Here is a 15885-nt window from a genome sequence, read left to right as displayed (position 1 = left end):
TTATCCTGTTCTTTGCTCTGAAACTGGTGTGATGTTTACAATATAGACTTCAATGCAACTATTTTAAAAGATTTTAATAATGGAGATAAATTTCAATGAGTAAATAAAATAATTATATTTCATCATCTAACCAAAGAGCTAATTGGTATATGGGAGTTTTGGGTTGATGTTTTTTTTTACATTGCCCTAGCTCTTTATCTATAAGTACATTAATGAAAATCAGTTTAATGTTTTGAGCTGATTACAAAAATAATGATCACTATTTTCATAGATTGCTTTGTCTTTTGAAATTGAGAGTATCTGCTCAGCTGCCCCACCCTGACCATCACAGCTCACCTCCCGACCCTTGGCTCTCTTTTCATAGCTTGCCCCAGCCCTCACCAGACTCATCTCCATAAGACCCATCTCCTGGCCCCCTTCCCTCCTCAGCTCCTAACCACTCAACTGCTCAATGCTTGCTGATATTGTTACGTGTTTGCTCTTTTTAGGTACTGTTTTTTTTTCCCCCCTTTTAAAAAAAAAGGTGCAGCAATTAACTGTTCTCCTTTAAAAAGCCTACCCTTTGATGCCTTTGTCCTCTCCAACTACTGCCCATCTCCAAGTTCCACTTACCATTCCTCTCCAGGAATCAAACATACCAGCACCTAACTTTGTTCACCACTCCCTGTCCCCTTTAGTCTGGGTTATGTACTGCCCACAGTCTTAAGACTGGCCTTGTTAAAGTCAGCAACAGGTTCTGGGTTTTTATGTTTCACTGCGCATGTGCGATCGCAAAGTATCCAGGTGAGATGGCTGAAGGCTCTGCCACCAATGGGATATAGGGATGGGGGAAACGCACAGTGAACTAGAATTGGAAAAGCAAAGATGTACACAGCAGGAGGAAATGCATTTGCTCCTCCATTTCGCCACTAACGGTGAGTGCTGTTGAGCTCACTGTTATCTAACCTGGGCATCAGCTTCTGCATGCGAATGCTGATCCTCAGCTTTACCTTCACCACTACTCTTCAGTCAATGACTTGCCGTGTAGTTAGATGAAATACAATTTTCTGCACCTCATTAGCGGTAAGATCTGTTTGGTGCCTGCCAGATATTCTTCACTCTAACAGTGATCCCATCCTTTTCAGATGCCTGCTCAAGCTCAACCAGATGTTGTGCAAATTTAGTCTGCTGGACCCTGAGTTTAGCCTCAAACCCTCCGTCCGATTAATCACCAAGACTATCTACTTCCACTATTGAAATGTTTGTCCCTATTTCAATTCCCCTCTCCTGCAGCAACACTCAGTTGTGCTTTTGTCACTGCACGGATTCCAATTTATCCAGGCCTCTGCCTACTGCACTTACTTGACAATTGGGTCCCCTGTCCCTCAGTGCACGGACTTCAAAATAATCAGAAATCCCGCCACAGCTTCTTTCCTCCTGGCCTCCAGCTCTGTGCATCTCTGCTTTACCAATTCTAGTTCTCTGTACATTTCCCCCCATCCCTATAGCTGATTGGTGGCCGTCTTCAGCCTTCTCACCTGGATACTGTGGCACTCTCCCTAAACTTTACCCCTCCCCATCTTCTAAGCCTCCATTTAAACCTGCCTCAACTGACTTGTACGAATTCCCTTTTGCTTGGGTCTATGCAACATCTGGGACATTGTGCTTATGTTAATAACGCTACATAAAAGTTGTATTGTCGTCATAGTGACTGTCAACCAACCTTGAAAACTGAAATCTTTATGAAAGAAAGGGGTTTGAATGGATGCTCTTTCAACTGCGTTACTGCAGTTGATTTTGAAATCAATTGTAACTTAAAAACAGCTTTAGCCTGGGAGTATATAGTAAGAGTCCATTGGTCACTTCCCTATTATGATTGCATTTTTGCTAAAACCCTTTGAAATTTCATCTGTGCAAATAACTGTCTTCCCTATATTTGCAGAAGATATAAAATTAAACCTAAGTGTTAGCATTTTGGGCCTGTAAAAATTTGGAATTTAGGCTGCCGGTCAATTTTGGATTTACTGCCTGTTCAGTCTTACTCTGAGTTGATCAGACAGAAATGCTTTCCACCCAAGTACTTAATCAACTAAGCCAATGGGGTAGCATGTAGTGGAAGAACATCACCGTGTCTCACTAAATTGAGCATTAAGAAAAATATACTCATCAAATAATAAAAATGGCCATGTTGATTATCATTTTTCTGCAAGACAGCAACTTAATGTTAAATATTGAGCACACAATGAATTAATAGATATAAATAGATGTAGTTGGAGTAGCAATTTAAATAGCAACAATTAATGGACAGTTCCTTAACAAAATGAGTAGCAGAGGTTCCTCTGGCAATTCAGTGTATCTCCAAATTAGCATTAATGGACGCTGAGTAATTATAGCAGTAGTCAGGGTCTGATATTACAATTGGTGAGGTTATTTTAGTGTTAAATCTCTAGATAGCTGGCAAGTTAATGGCATTGGATAGTCTATCGAATAGCTTAGGGTCTATGTGCGTGATCAATGGACCAAAGCTTGTATGATCTTGTCCTTATGAATGGCGAGGCTGAGTCAATCTCCTTCCTTCCCGCGGACACAGGCATTAGCTTCTGGAGTGTCGAGTCACTGCGCTTCTTTGGTGATGGGGTTATCTGTTCCACTTGGTTCTTCGGTTCCGGATGAACCCACCTTGTGCATAAGCGACGATATCTGAGCTGGCTGGCTCGACTTTCACCTGTTACAGCCTTAGAATCTAAACATTTGCTTTGACTCTGTCCTTGCACTGGTACAGGAACCTAATCAGAGTGACACATGTATTAGAAGGTTTTGCCCTTTTTCTGTCAATCACATCTGATAAATGTGTAGTTCCTATGAATATCATTGAGCCACTGAATCATGGTCTTCCCCAAGTATGACAGTTTATGACTTTCCCAGTAAATGTGATTCTAAATGGTTTGTGTTTTCCAAATAGCTTTATGACACAAGTAAGGAATGTTTGTATATACGAGCCTTCATGGCTCTCAACTTAGAAGATTTTCATGGCATAATTATCTGGGAACTTCCATGGTGTGAACTAGCTTCATGGTTTGAATTAGTTTTGCTTTACAGCTATTTCACAGCATTGAGTTCCACAACAGACTTCCATTTTCTGGACCATTTTTACTGAAACTCCACTTTGAGGACACGATCCAAACAATTTATAGAGCCATTCACTTACATATCATGACTCTTTCCTCCACCAAGACACCAGGAGAAATCCTCTATTCTTCTTTGAATAGTTCCATGGGATCTTTTACATTCAGTTGAGAGGACAGACGGGTCCTTGGTTTAACTTCTCATCTAAAAGGTAGCACCTCTAACAGTGCAATACTCCCTCAGTATTCTACTGAAGTGTCAGCCTGGATTAGGTGTTCAAGTATCTGGAGTGAGGCTTGAACTCACAACCTCTGAGTCAGGGATCAGAGTGCCATGTCTGACACCTTTAAAACTCAATATTCTGAGGTGTCAAGGAGACCTGGTGATAATGAGCTGCATGAAAAGTTAGGCTAGATGGCTAAATGGTAGTAGTCATGATGTGGAGATGCCGGTGATGGACTGGGGTTGACAATTGTAAACAATTTTACAACACCAAGTTATAGTCCAGCAATTTTATTTTAAATTCACAAGCTTTCGGAGACTTCCTCCTTCCTCAGGTAAATGTTCAGGAGCTCCTTGAAGCCTACGCATTTATACATATAGAACAATACATGGTGTTTACAGACTGCCCCTGCAACTGCCCGTTGCCAAGGCAATCACCGTGTTCAGACAGAGAGGTGTCACCTGCAGAACCCCCGAATACACATTCAACAAAAAAACAAACAGGGAAAAAAAACAGAGAAAAAAAACAGAGAGAGGCAGAAACATCCGGAAGGCAGAGAAAGCCAGCAAATGACCCATTATATTAAAAACAGATAACATTTGTTCGCTGGTGGGGTAACGTGTAGTGTGACATGAACCCAAGATCCCGGTTGAGGCCGTCCTCATGGGTGCGGAACTTGGCTATCAATTTCTGCTCGACGATTTTGCGTTGTCGTGTGTCTCGAAGGCCGCCTTGGAGTACGCTTACCCGAAGGTCGGTGGATGAATGTCCATGACTGCTGAAGTGTTCCCCGACTGGGAGGGAACCCTCCTGTTTGGCGATTGTTGCGCGGTGTCCGTTCATCCGTTTTTGTTGAATGTTGAAAATTGTTTATAAATGGTAGTAGGGTTAGGTTGTATATTATCAGTTACATTATTTGGTTATTCTCCATCTGCATTAGGATAGCCCATAGTGATCAGGAAAGTGAAGCTGCAGGGACGTATGTCCCTTTTAGATGTATTTGTTGCATGTAAGTCTTCATAAATTTGAGGTACCTGTGTCACTTCGGTTTTCTAAGGCTGCTTGTCAATCTCTTTAAATGTTACTCTCTTATGTCAAAGTTGTTTTAAAAAATTAAAGCTTCTTGACGAAGGTCTTTTATTTTTGATTTTTTAAAAATTAAAAACTGTTTAAATAAAGTTTTATAAAACATTGACCTTTTTGTTTAACCAATTCAGGGACCTATTTTGATGCACCTGAGCAGGCTCTATGAGATTTAGCTTACAAAGAAGACAATTTCCAAGTGATGGAAGGAGTGGTCAACAGTGCCATCAAGCAACACTTACTCACCAATGACCTGCTCACCGACACTCAGTTTGGATTGCACCAGGACCACTCTGGACCTCATTACAGCCTTGGTCCTAATATGGACACGAGCTGAATTTCAGAGGTGAGGTGAGAGTGACTGCCCTTGACATCAAGGCTGCATTTGACCGAGTGTGGCATTAAGGAACCCTAGTAAAACTGAAGTCAATGGGGCTCGGAGGGAAAACTGTCCAGTGGCTGGAGTCATACCTGGCACCAAGGAAGGCATTTGTGGTTGTTGAAGGCCAATCATCTCATTCCCAGGACATTGCTGCAGGAGTTCCTCAGGGCAGCGTCCTAGGCCCAAGTACCTTCAGCTGTTTCATCAATGACCTTCCCTCCATAATATCGGAAGTGGGGCTGTTCACTGATGATTGCGCAATGTTCAGCTTCATTCGCAATTCCTCAAATAATGAGTCTACGCCCGCATGCAGCAAGATCTGGACAAGATCCAGGCTTGGGCTGATAAGTGGCAAGTAACATTCGCACAACACAAATGCCAGGCAATCACTATCTCCAACAAGAGAGAGCCTTACCACCTCACATTCAGTGACATTACCTATCGTCAAATCCCCCACCATTAAGCATCTGGGGGGGTCACCATTTACCAGAAACTCAACTGGATCAGCCACATATATGCCGTGGCCATTACAGCAGGTCAAAGGCTTGGTATTCTGTGGTGTGTCAGGAACGTGATGGAATACTCTCCATTTGCTTGGATGGGTGCAGCTGCAACAATATTCAAGAAGCTCGACACCATCCAGGACAAAGCAGTCCGCTTGATCGGCACCCCATCCACCAGCTTAAACATCCACTCATTCCATCACTGATGTACCATGGCTGCAGTGTGTACTATTACATAGGATATACTGCAGCATGGTGCCGAAGCTTTTTCGACAGCACCTCCCAAACCCATGACCTCCACTGACCTAGAAGCACAAGGGGAGCAGGTGCATGGGAATACCATCACCGTCAAGTACCCCTCCAAGCCACACACCATCCCGACTTGGACAAATATTACTGTTCATTCATCATTGCTGGATCAAAATCCTGGAACTCCCTACCTAACAGCATTGTTGGAGTACCTTCACCACAAGGATTGCAGCAGTTCAAGAAAACGTCCACCAACACTTTCTCAAGGGCAACTAAGGATGGGCAATAATTGCTGGCATTGCCAGCGATGCCCATATCCCGAGAATTAATTTTAAAAATCTGCTCAGCCGGTGATTGTCACAGCTCAGCATCTTCAAATGGATCAAGTTGCAGCCCGGAATCGCAGGTGTTGGAAGTATAAAGCCAATAGCATCAAATTATCCTCCTCCTCCTCAGTTGACTGTAGTTACAGAAGCATCTCTGAGGTGCCCAAGTCCTGGACAGACGGGGTGGGTGGATTCCTAGAGAATTCATCCTTCCAAATCAATTGCCTGAAGTCAAGGACAGTACGATTGGCTCCACAATACTTTAAAGCATTGATGCACAACTAAGTTGGTATGGATCTGGAGAGAAAACATCATAGTAGTCTAGTATGTGAACAAGCAGGGCAGAATTAATTCTACAAGTCCACTGTCAGGATGAGATTCAATTTACCCAGTGGTGTTCAAGTACTCAGCACAGCATCTAGCCGGACTGGGCAACATAACTGCAGGCAACCTCAATTCACCCCCTGCCCCTTGTGTGGAATATCCAGAAAAAAATAATCCAGGACATTCTACTAATTCCCAAGGTTTTAAAAAGATTCCAACAAATGGAGTAAAGGTGATTCTGTGTAACAGCAACAGCATTTATATAGCACCTTTAAAGTAGAAAAACATCCCAAGGTACTTCACAGAGGCATGGTCAGACAAAAATGGATGCCAAGCCAAGGAATGCTATATTAGGAGGGGTGACTGAAAGCTTGGTCAAAGAGGTGGGTTGAAAGAAGTGGTTTAAAGGAAGAAATGGAGGTAGGCGAGGCAGAGGGGTTTAAGAGAGGAATTTGAGTATAGTGTCTAGATGGCTGAAGGCATGGTTGCCAATGGTGGGGTGAAGGGAGGAGGAGATGCATAAAAGGTCAGAGTCAGAGAAACGGCTGGAAGTGGTTGTAGAGCTGGAGGAGGTTACAGAGATAGGGAAGGGCGAGGCAATAGAGGAATTTAAACACAAGAATTAGAATTTTACATTGGCGGGGTTGGGAGACCAGAAATCAAATGTAGATCAGCAAGGACAGAGGTGATGAGTCAGTGGGACCTAGTGTGGAATAGGATGTGGGCAGCAGAGTTTTGGACGAGCTGTAGTTTACAGAGGGTGGAGACTGGGAGGCTGGCCAGGAGAACATTGAAATAGTCAAGTCTAGAAGTGACAAAGGCATGAATGAGTGTTTCTGTGGCAGGTGGGCTGAGTCAGGGGCAGAGGCTGCGAGGTGAGAGTAGATGGTCTTTGTGATGCAGAATGTGTGGGGTCGGAAGCTAAACTCAGGGTCAAATAGGACAGCGATACTGCAAACAGCTTGGCTCAATCTAAGACAATGGCCAGGGAAGGGGTTGAAATTGATAGCAAGGGTATGGAGTTTGTGGCTGGGCCAAAGACGATGTGTTCAATCTTCCCAATGTTCACTGGAGGAAATTGTGGCTCATTCATGATTGGATATTGGACAAGCAGTCTGACAACAGGGAGGGTGGAGGTGTCGGGGAGGGAGTTGTAAGAAGATGGTTAGTAGTGGAGAAAAAAGCCACGGGTTACCTTTGCTGTCCAGGGTGATCCTGAAGTAGTGGGTAGTTTTGATAGAGTAGGGTGAAGCCCATTAGCGCTTGATGTGATCAAGCCAGATCTGTTGATGGATGCCTAAACCAATTGTGCGCCAGATGTGCTCAAATCTGCATCCCTTAGACTTGAGAGAGTGAAGATCAGGACCATGCCAGGGCGATTGACTGGGATGGGAGAGAGTAAAAGTTTTGCTGGGGATAAGGGCATCAAAGGTAGATGTGAAGGAATGATTGAGCAGATCCCCCCAGCTGCAGGAGTATTGTGACGAATGGAGGACCAAAGGCTTGGCAGTTGGGATTTAGAAAGTGCAGTTATAAGTGACTTGGGGTAGAACTTTCTTCCAGAGACGGAGACAGAAGAAAGTGGGGTTAAAAGGGTGTGGGTTGTGAGGGATAAGATGAAGTTGTCGGAGACTGCCTTAAATGCGATTAAGTCCATGGAGGTAGAGAGGCCACAGAAGGTGTCAAGGTTGAGGGGGTGCCCGTGAATATGGGTAGGGAGATTATACGGAAGGAGAGGTTTAGGGAGGGCAAGAAGTCAGTGAACTCAGAAGAGAGAGTGCAAGAGCAGCTGAAATGAACATTGAAATTACCAAGGATGAGCAGTCGCTAAGTGCAGGGAGGAAATGAGAGAGGATACCACGGTAAGATACTCAGGGTGGGGCTTGAGGGATCGGTAGATGATGAGAATGGTAAAGGAGAGTGGTGGAACTAGGTGAGGTGCTCAAAGGAGGAGAAAGTACCAGAGGAGTAGCAGGAGAGACCAAGGTGCAATTTAGTGATAAGGGCCACGTGCGCCACTGAGAATGTTTGGGCAAGGAAGGTGATGGAAAGCATAGCTTAAGTAAGGGGCAAGGTGTCGCCACCACTGAGCCAAGTTTCAGCCAAAGCCAGGATGTCAATGCAATCATCCACAATAAGGTTATGATGGCAAGGGCCTTGTTCACAGACATTCTGAAGGAAATGCGGAGAGGGGCTGAGTCCATGGCGGCAGTGGTGGATGGGATCGGAAGGAGTTTGGCATGGTTATTCCCCAGCCAGTGGGCGGGAAGGTTGGCGAGAGAGGATGGGGCAGTTTTGATTGCTGGTCATAAGGAAGCAGGGAGGAGTGCCTCCTAGGGCCCTTTGGAGAATGCCGAGAGAAGATAGCTGTGGACTTATCCAAGGGGGATTCAGGCCCGGAAAGGGGGCAGGAGAGTAGGTAGGTAGAGTAGCAGCGATGGGTTGAGATAGGGATGGGGCTAAAAGTATCCAAGAGGGGAGATATGAAAAGTGGACTGACTGTGCGAATGGAAGGGGAGGAAACATAGAAACATAGTAAATAGGAGCAACAGTAGGGCATTCGGCCCTTCGGGCCTGCTCCGCCATTCAAAATGATCACGGCTGATCGTCTAACTCAGTACCTGTTCACGCTTTTTCCCCATATCCCTTGATCCCTTTAGCATTAAGAAACACATCTATCTCCTTCTTGAATACATCTAATGACTTGGCCTCCACTGCCTTCTGTGGTAGAGAATTCCATAGGTTCACCACCCTCTGAGTGAAGAAATTTCTCCTCCTCTCGGTTCTAAATGGCATACCCCGTATTCTGAGACTGTGACCCCTGGTTCTGGACTCCCCATCCATCGGGAACATCCTCCCTGCATCTAGTCTGTCTAGTCCTGTTAGAATTTTATATGTTTCGATGAGATCACCTCTCATTCTTCTAAACTCTAGTGAATAGAGGTCTAGTTGACCCAATCTCTCCTCATACGTCAGTCCTGCCATCCCAGATATCAGTCTGGTAAACCATCGTTGCACTCCCTTCATGGCAAGGACATTCTTCCTCAGAAAAGGAGACCAAAACTGCACACAATACTCCAGCTGTGGTCTTACCAAGGCCCTGTACAACTGCAGTAAGACATCCCTGTGCCTGTACTCAAATCCTCTTGCAATGAATGGCAACATACCATTCGCCTTCCTAACTGCTTGCTGCACCTGAATGCTCGCTTTCAGCAACTGGTGTACAAGGAGACAGGAGAGAAGGGCTTGAACGAGTCCAAAAGCAAAAAAGGATAAAGAAGTAGTGGGCTTGGGTCCGGAGCGGCATGGAAAATGCTCTTCTGCACTCCTGTCTGCAGCAAAACATTTACTCTCTACTGTCCCAGCCGATCGCCCTGGTATGGCCCTGATCTTCACTCTCAAGTCAAAGGGACACATATTTGTGCATATCTGGCGCACAACAGGTTTAGGCATCCATCGTCAGATCTGGTTGGACCACATCAAGCACTAATGGGCCTCACCCTTCTCTGCCAGACTATGCCATCAAATGCTTTAATTCAGTGTAAAATTGTGATCTCCTGCCCTTCCTATCTACACAAACCGTGACCTCCCACAGCAGGTGAATTTCCAATGGGGTTCTCCTGGTTGTCTGTCATAACTTCAGTGGAAGAGTGGAGTAAATGCCATTTTTCCCCTGCTGAAGTTACAGTGGATGACTGGGAGAGCCTCTGGGGAAGTTTACTCCCATAATTTATCTTAGTTTCTTTGTTGGAGAGCCACGGAAAGCAAAAGAATGCTATAGAGGTGGTTCTATCCTAGTATTTTTAGTGGCAATTACTTTTATTAAAGCTATAAGTACTTATATTGTGGGCACTGCAAACTGTTGCAATGAAATGAAACTTGAACCAAACAACTAGGGTGCAGCTACCTTCATGTGATCCAATTCTCATTTTAGGCTCTTCCAACTGCATGGAACAGGAACAAACTCAGACTTGTCTAATTTTGCCTGTCTTCTTTTGCCTAAGCTTGAACGTGTGCATTTTGCATTCAGTGCACTATAATATTATCAAAATTCTTTATTTCAATTAATTTTCTCTTACACAAGTGTGAAATAAGAGATATACCTTACAACTCAACCTTTTTTATATTTTAACTTTATTCAAATTTTCTCTTTATTCTTAGGAGTTATTGCAGCATTTAATGTTTTGTCACTAGGAGTAGTTGAGCTACAGACAATTGTATTGTTTATGCAAAAAGTGGATAAAAAGTTGAAGCAGAGGGGGGAGCAGGGTTGTTTGATTCATTTTTGACTACTCCAGATCCAAGTATGAGCCCTAATATTGAGTAATTAGCAGACATTTAATCATGGAAGGCATCACAGGTGAGCCCAATCCTATACTCATCTGATAACCAGATATATGTGCTTTCAAGCAGAGTCATTGGATGGCAGTGAGTGGTAACACTGGCAGATTTATTTCCCCCTTCTTACCCAGAGATAGTGCAGACATTTGTAGCCCCCTTACATTACAGTCAGATCTCTTTCCATCACAAAAAATCCAACATGGTGGGTGGACATCAATGATGCTGACTGAAACCAGTCACCAGGTTCCATAACTACTTCCAATTTTTTTTCTCCTATTCCTCATCACTGACGCATAGTAGACCGGTTTAAATCGGGAACATAGCAGTGTGGAGGTCAGAGCCTATCCCAATGCACTATGCCATTCCTCTCCGATCCACTTCTGTCATCGCTTCAACCTCACTATTTTATCTTCTAAATACTTCAGAGTTGAGCTTCTCAGTAACGATGTCCCAACTCTTGGTGATTTTCATTATTTCTTTAGGATCAGTTTATGAAGACGTTGTGGTGCTGTCTAGAGAAATGAATGGTGAACTAGTATCATCAATTCATTACAAACAAGGTTTTCGGAACTTTTTAATAAAAAGGAACAATTTGTTCACATTTTGTTACATGCCTGGAATCCAAAATTTTTCCAATAATATCAAATGAAAATTGTGTTCTTAGCATAGAAAATATGCAGGTATAAAAACCACCGCACTCTATTTACAATGAAGTCTGTTCCTTTAATATTTAAATTCCTAACAACACACACAATAGGCATCTTCAATTTTCATCTACATTTTTATACAAAGTGCAAATCAACAGGAGAAACTAGAACTCAAAGCACATAATCTAGCATCATGATTTGCTATTGTTTCAGTTTCATTTAAATAACCAAAACTCACATTAAAAAAAATCTTGTATCTGACTGTCCCCGAATTGATTACCTCAATTACACCCTTTAGTAATTCAACTCAATGAAACTTCTCCAGTCCTCAATAATTCATATTTTAACTCAATGTATGAAAACCAGTTTTCCAATACAAGCAGCTTAGTATTTCCTTACTTATTTCAAACTGACCTGCATTACTTTGCAAACAAAATGCTGTAATTGCAAATTTAAGTATTGCATTCTTATTAGTTATTTAATGTTAACTTGGAACCCATGGTTTGCAAAAGATTCTAACCTGCTCAAGAGGTAACAATAGTCCTTCCAGAAAAATGTTCACTTTTAACAATTGTAATTAGGTTTTTCTTGTTATAGGAACATTAATTCACCTATTCAATCTCTGTGTTACCGCCTCTCGATACATGATGGAAATATAGATGAGGAGTAGAAAAATAACGAATAGGTCATCCAGAAATCCCAGAATTCCAAAGAAAGCCTCAGGAATAAAGTCCAGTGGTGACGCTAAATAGAACAAGGCACCAGCTAGACAGAGGAAAATTCTTATTCGAAACATCCAGAAAAGACCGCCAATGGAGAACAGTTCTGTGAAGGCATGTCGTAGTAGTGTGGGTAGATCCAATATACGATCTATAACCTACAGCAGAAATGTGATAAATTACTCTTAAAATGCCTACTGGTGCTGTGTGAAGATGATATTTCCTTACATTATATAAGACCATGATAAGAAATAAACATGAAATCACATAACAGTCCGAACCACCAAAATGAATGCATGATAAATGAAGAGCTCACTTAAAAGAATAAATATCAGTAAGCAATCTTTCTCACGACTTCTAGATCATTGAAATGAAATGAATGAACTGAATGGGCTGTTTAAACAAACTGATTGGTCTGTGTAATGTAACAAGATTTTTTACCTATTTGGCCTGGATGGGATTTTTGGTTTAATTTATATATTTCTGATTTAAAGTTAGGTTCAGGTTACTAAGGATTCGTTCTCAGAGCTGAAGCATACTTTTCTGACTTGATTGCCTGGAGCTGCTGAAATGAAGGGTGATTAAGAATTTTGATGGGTTATCCCAAAGCAAAACGGGTAAGCCATTAAAACGGTTATGTAGCAAAAAGCACAAAACTACAGGTGCTGGAAATCTGAACAAAATCTGTTTTGGGCGCAGACCTATCTTCAAAACCACTATCTATATGAGATTTGAGACAACAGGGAGAGGGCTTCATTAGCACATTCCAGGGAGATTCACACCTGTAATGTTGAATTGTTTCCACTCAGAGGCACTGTCAGAGGCATCAATTGATCAGGTAATGCAATCGCCATGGCTCCCACACCAAGAGGGGAGGGGGGGGGGGGGGGTTCAAAGTGGCAACATTGATTGGTAGCTTGGCAAGCCTGTCCGACAGACAAGGGGGTCAGAGGTCAAGCTTGTCTTCTCTTCTCTCTGGAATGCAGGTTTGAGTTGGAAACAGTTAGAGGGGCAGAGGACACTTTTTAAAGTTAATGCCAAGTCAGTTCAGGGTTGCTGCCTTGTAAAGTGAGGTAGGCCTACATCAAAGGGCAAATTTTGCATCGACAGAGTGATAGGAAATATGTAAATCTCACCGTGAAAACTGTATTCTGTTCATTCATATATTACAGGTAAAATAAACTAGCTTGTGAGTTTACAATTGGCTTTTTAGTTTGCTTTTTGTTAAATGGGACAACATGTAGTGGTATGTGCAAGATCACAGTATCCAGAACAAAACATCTTATTGTTATAGTCCCAGGGTTACACAATAATTTAACTAAATATTGGGCTTTAAAAGTATACTCCTGATTATAGGGGATTTAAGGACCATTTAGTGGAGTGACTGGTGATGTTGAGGCTATGAAAATATCTAGTGCAGACTCAAAATTTGCAACAGTTTGCTTATGTGAATTGAACGAATGGATTGAATTGAATGAAAAGCAGCAGCTCAATCTCAAAACATTTACTTCCAGTTATATAGCGATCACCCTTTTAAAAAATCTCTGCCTATAGTTAGACCTGTTCGTCAGATTTCAGTCACCTGTGATGTTCTAGCAGCTTGTAGCAAGGTCTGACTTGACTTGCAACTCAGCTCTCCCCAGCCTCTTCATGTATCATGGCTCCAGCAATAGTTACAGCTTAAGTCATGGAGGCCCAGAGACAGAGGTGAGGGGCAAATGGACTATATGTGGCCACTGACTGCATCAATAATGTTATTAATGAATAGGGAAGAAATTGATCGGGTTTTTGGATGGATTTTGTCCTGTTTGGATGAAACAAAGTGCTCAGGAAACTACATGCATTCTCCTGATTTCTAGAGGGTCAACATTCCAAAATGTAGATATGGTGGGCTGATCATTAAATGAGTGGCCAATTTTCACAGTAATTACTGTAACTCAAGTACCCCTAAGCTTAGAATGAATTACATGCATAGGATAATTAAGAAGTTGGGGGGAAAAAGAGACATGAATGGGACAACTGAAGTAACAATGTAAGTATTGAAAGAGATAAGGTCATTCAGTCCATCATTGCCATTAATTTGTGTACAAATTATATACTCCACTGGGCAGGTGAATAAACACAGGCTAGAATTTACAAGAAGAGATACTCTGGAATTTCTCCTTAACCAATCCCTCAAAGATGCCCAGGATAAAAAATTTACACACTTCAATACAAATTATTCAATCCTGAAGGAGTTGCTATGGTACTATGATCAGATCAACGCGGTCTAAAAACAAAAGCCACTATAGTCAATAAGGAATTACATAATGAGGGGTTTGTTTGGATGGATCTTGTAAAGATCATGGAGTTGTTATACATAATAAGCTATGATGCACCTGAGTGAGGAGCAACAGAGTGAGATTAATCTAAAGAGAGAGTTTAGTCTGAGCAGGAGTTAGGTAATGAGTGAGAGTTGGGCTGATCCACCACACTAGATCAGGTGAAGGTTAATTATCAACTAGTGTATAATTAGTATGGCAGTACAGACAAGACCAATATTGTGCACAACTTGCATGATGTGGGAAATTCTGGAGGCTAAGAATGTCTGGGACAACCACACATAGAAGGAATCTTTTCAGGTGGACCCGTCATAGCTCAAAAGGACAAGCACAATAACTGGGTACACTCAATACTAGATATGTGGAGGAAGGATTTCTGGAATGTGTATTCCAAAAGATGGTTATTCCTTCAAAAATAGGCTTAAACTTAGAAGAGGGAAGGTGCACAGCGGTTTAGATTTAACTATTTTACATTGAAGCTGGAGACATGTGGCTACAGAATTACTGAAATATAAAATATTTTAACCCAAACATAATAGTAAATATTGTTAGTGAAAATCATTTTTTTCCTAATTATATTAACTTTTAGTATTAACTTATGATTTACAGTAATAAAATTCCAGTATACATTCAACTTACAGATCTGGGCTGACCAGAGAATCTTCTGTTATAGTCATTTATATCTTGAATAACCTGCATAGATTCTGGCTGCTGGTCATTCACTGGGAACAGTGGGAATAACAATGTAACCTGCTCACAAGACAATTAAAATGACAAATTAAATTATCACTGTACATAATCTAAGCATACATGGCAATTAATCTACTAATTTGTTTACTATTAAAATTATTTTAGCCGACAGGCTTTAACTCAAATTTTGACCTAAAGTCATAGTGCTGTTCATGACCATATTAATTATCTGTATAGATTCTGAGGGGAGGTTTGAATGGTTAATCTGTACATTATGATCACATTTAACAGATCTCTTGTGGTGTTGCTCATGGTATCCTCATATATTGAGAACCAAGCTGACAAACAATAGGTCTTTCTAGGGGCCATTTGATCGGCCCTGGCTATCTCCGGGGGTTATGTGTTGTGTAGTGGTGCCATTGGAGATGGTAAAAGGTGTGCTGCATCCATGGATATTATTCAGGTGTCAGCTACCAAGGGCCTGCTAGTAACAGTGCTGCTGACGACACAGTTAGGAATGAAACCAGCTGAATTATTGTTCTATTCCAGCTTACTTTAATACAACCCTGTATGTCTGTTGGACTGGGCCCTCTGATGTGCTGCACTGTATTGGTTCACAAACGTCCAAATAAAAGACACCGGCCTAGAAATTGGGCCGTGTAGCACCCATTTTTCAGGTGCTATGCAGCCTACACCTCCAAAATGACAGGCAGGAAGTGTGCACACACTTCCTAGATGTAAATAGATCGTGCTGATGTAAAACTGTCACATTAGGGAGACATAATTAATCCTATAAAGATACAGCACACCAGAGCCCCCTTAGGGACTTTTACCTAGTCTTGCTTAGGCTAGCATGAGCAGTCAAGATGCCTACAGCACCCAATGAGTCCGTTGCACGTGAGTGCTTTTGGTGCCAGTCTCATGGGCACTACAATGGGTTATATCAATGTTTTGATGAATAAAAAATATTAA

At 42.1% G+C, this 15885-nt stretch overlaps 1 protein-coding gene across 4 annotated transcripts in view; it reads right to left on the bottom strand.

Moving 5' to 3' along the window:
- Nucleotides 1-10347: 10347 nt before the first annotated feature.
- Nucleotides 10348-15885, bottom strand: part of rnf170 (ring finger protein 170) — a 48531-nt gene continuing 42993 nt past the window's right edge. For 2 of the 4 annotated variants that reach the window (XM_067994358.1, XM_067994356.1), the window contains 3 exons: nucleotides 14863-14973; nucleotides 11795-12060; nucleotides 10348-11048 (listed from right to left, as the gene is read on the bottom strand). In XM_067994358.1, coding sequence (XP_067850459.1) covers nucleotides 11021-11048; nucleotides 11795-12060; nucleotides 14863-14973 — 405 coding nt within the window. In that variant the 3' untranslated portion in view covers nucleotides 10348-11020. Of the gene's footprint in view, nucleotides 11049-11097; nucleotides 12061-14862; nucleotides 14974-15885 lie in introns of those variants that run through there. The other 2 variants (XM_067994355.1, XM_067994357.1) reach the window with 2 other exon arrangements.

This window comes from Heptranchias perlo, chromosome 1, assembly GCF_035084215.1.
Source record: "Heptranchias perlo isolate sHepPer1 chromosome 1, sHepPer1.hap1, whole genome shotgun sequence".
Lineage (NCBI taxonomy): Eukaryota > Metazoa > Chordata > Chondrichthyes > Hexanchiformes > Hexanchidae > Heptranchias > Heptranchias perlo.
Note: the sequence above shows the minus strand (reverse complement) of the source record. Positions and strands in the feature narration are given on the sequence as shown.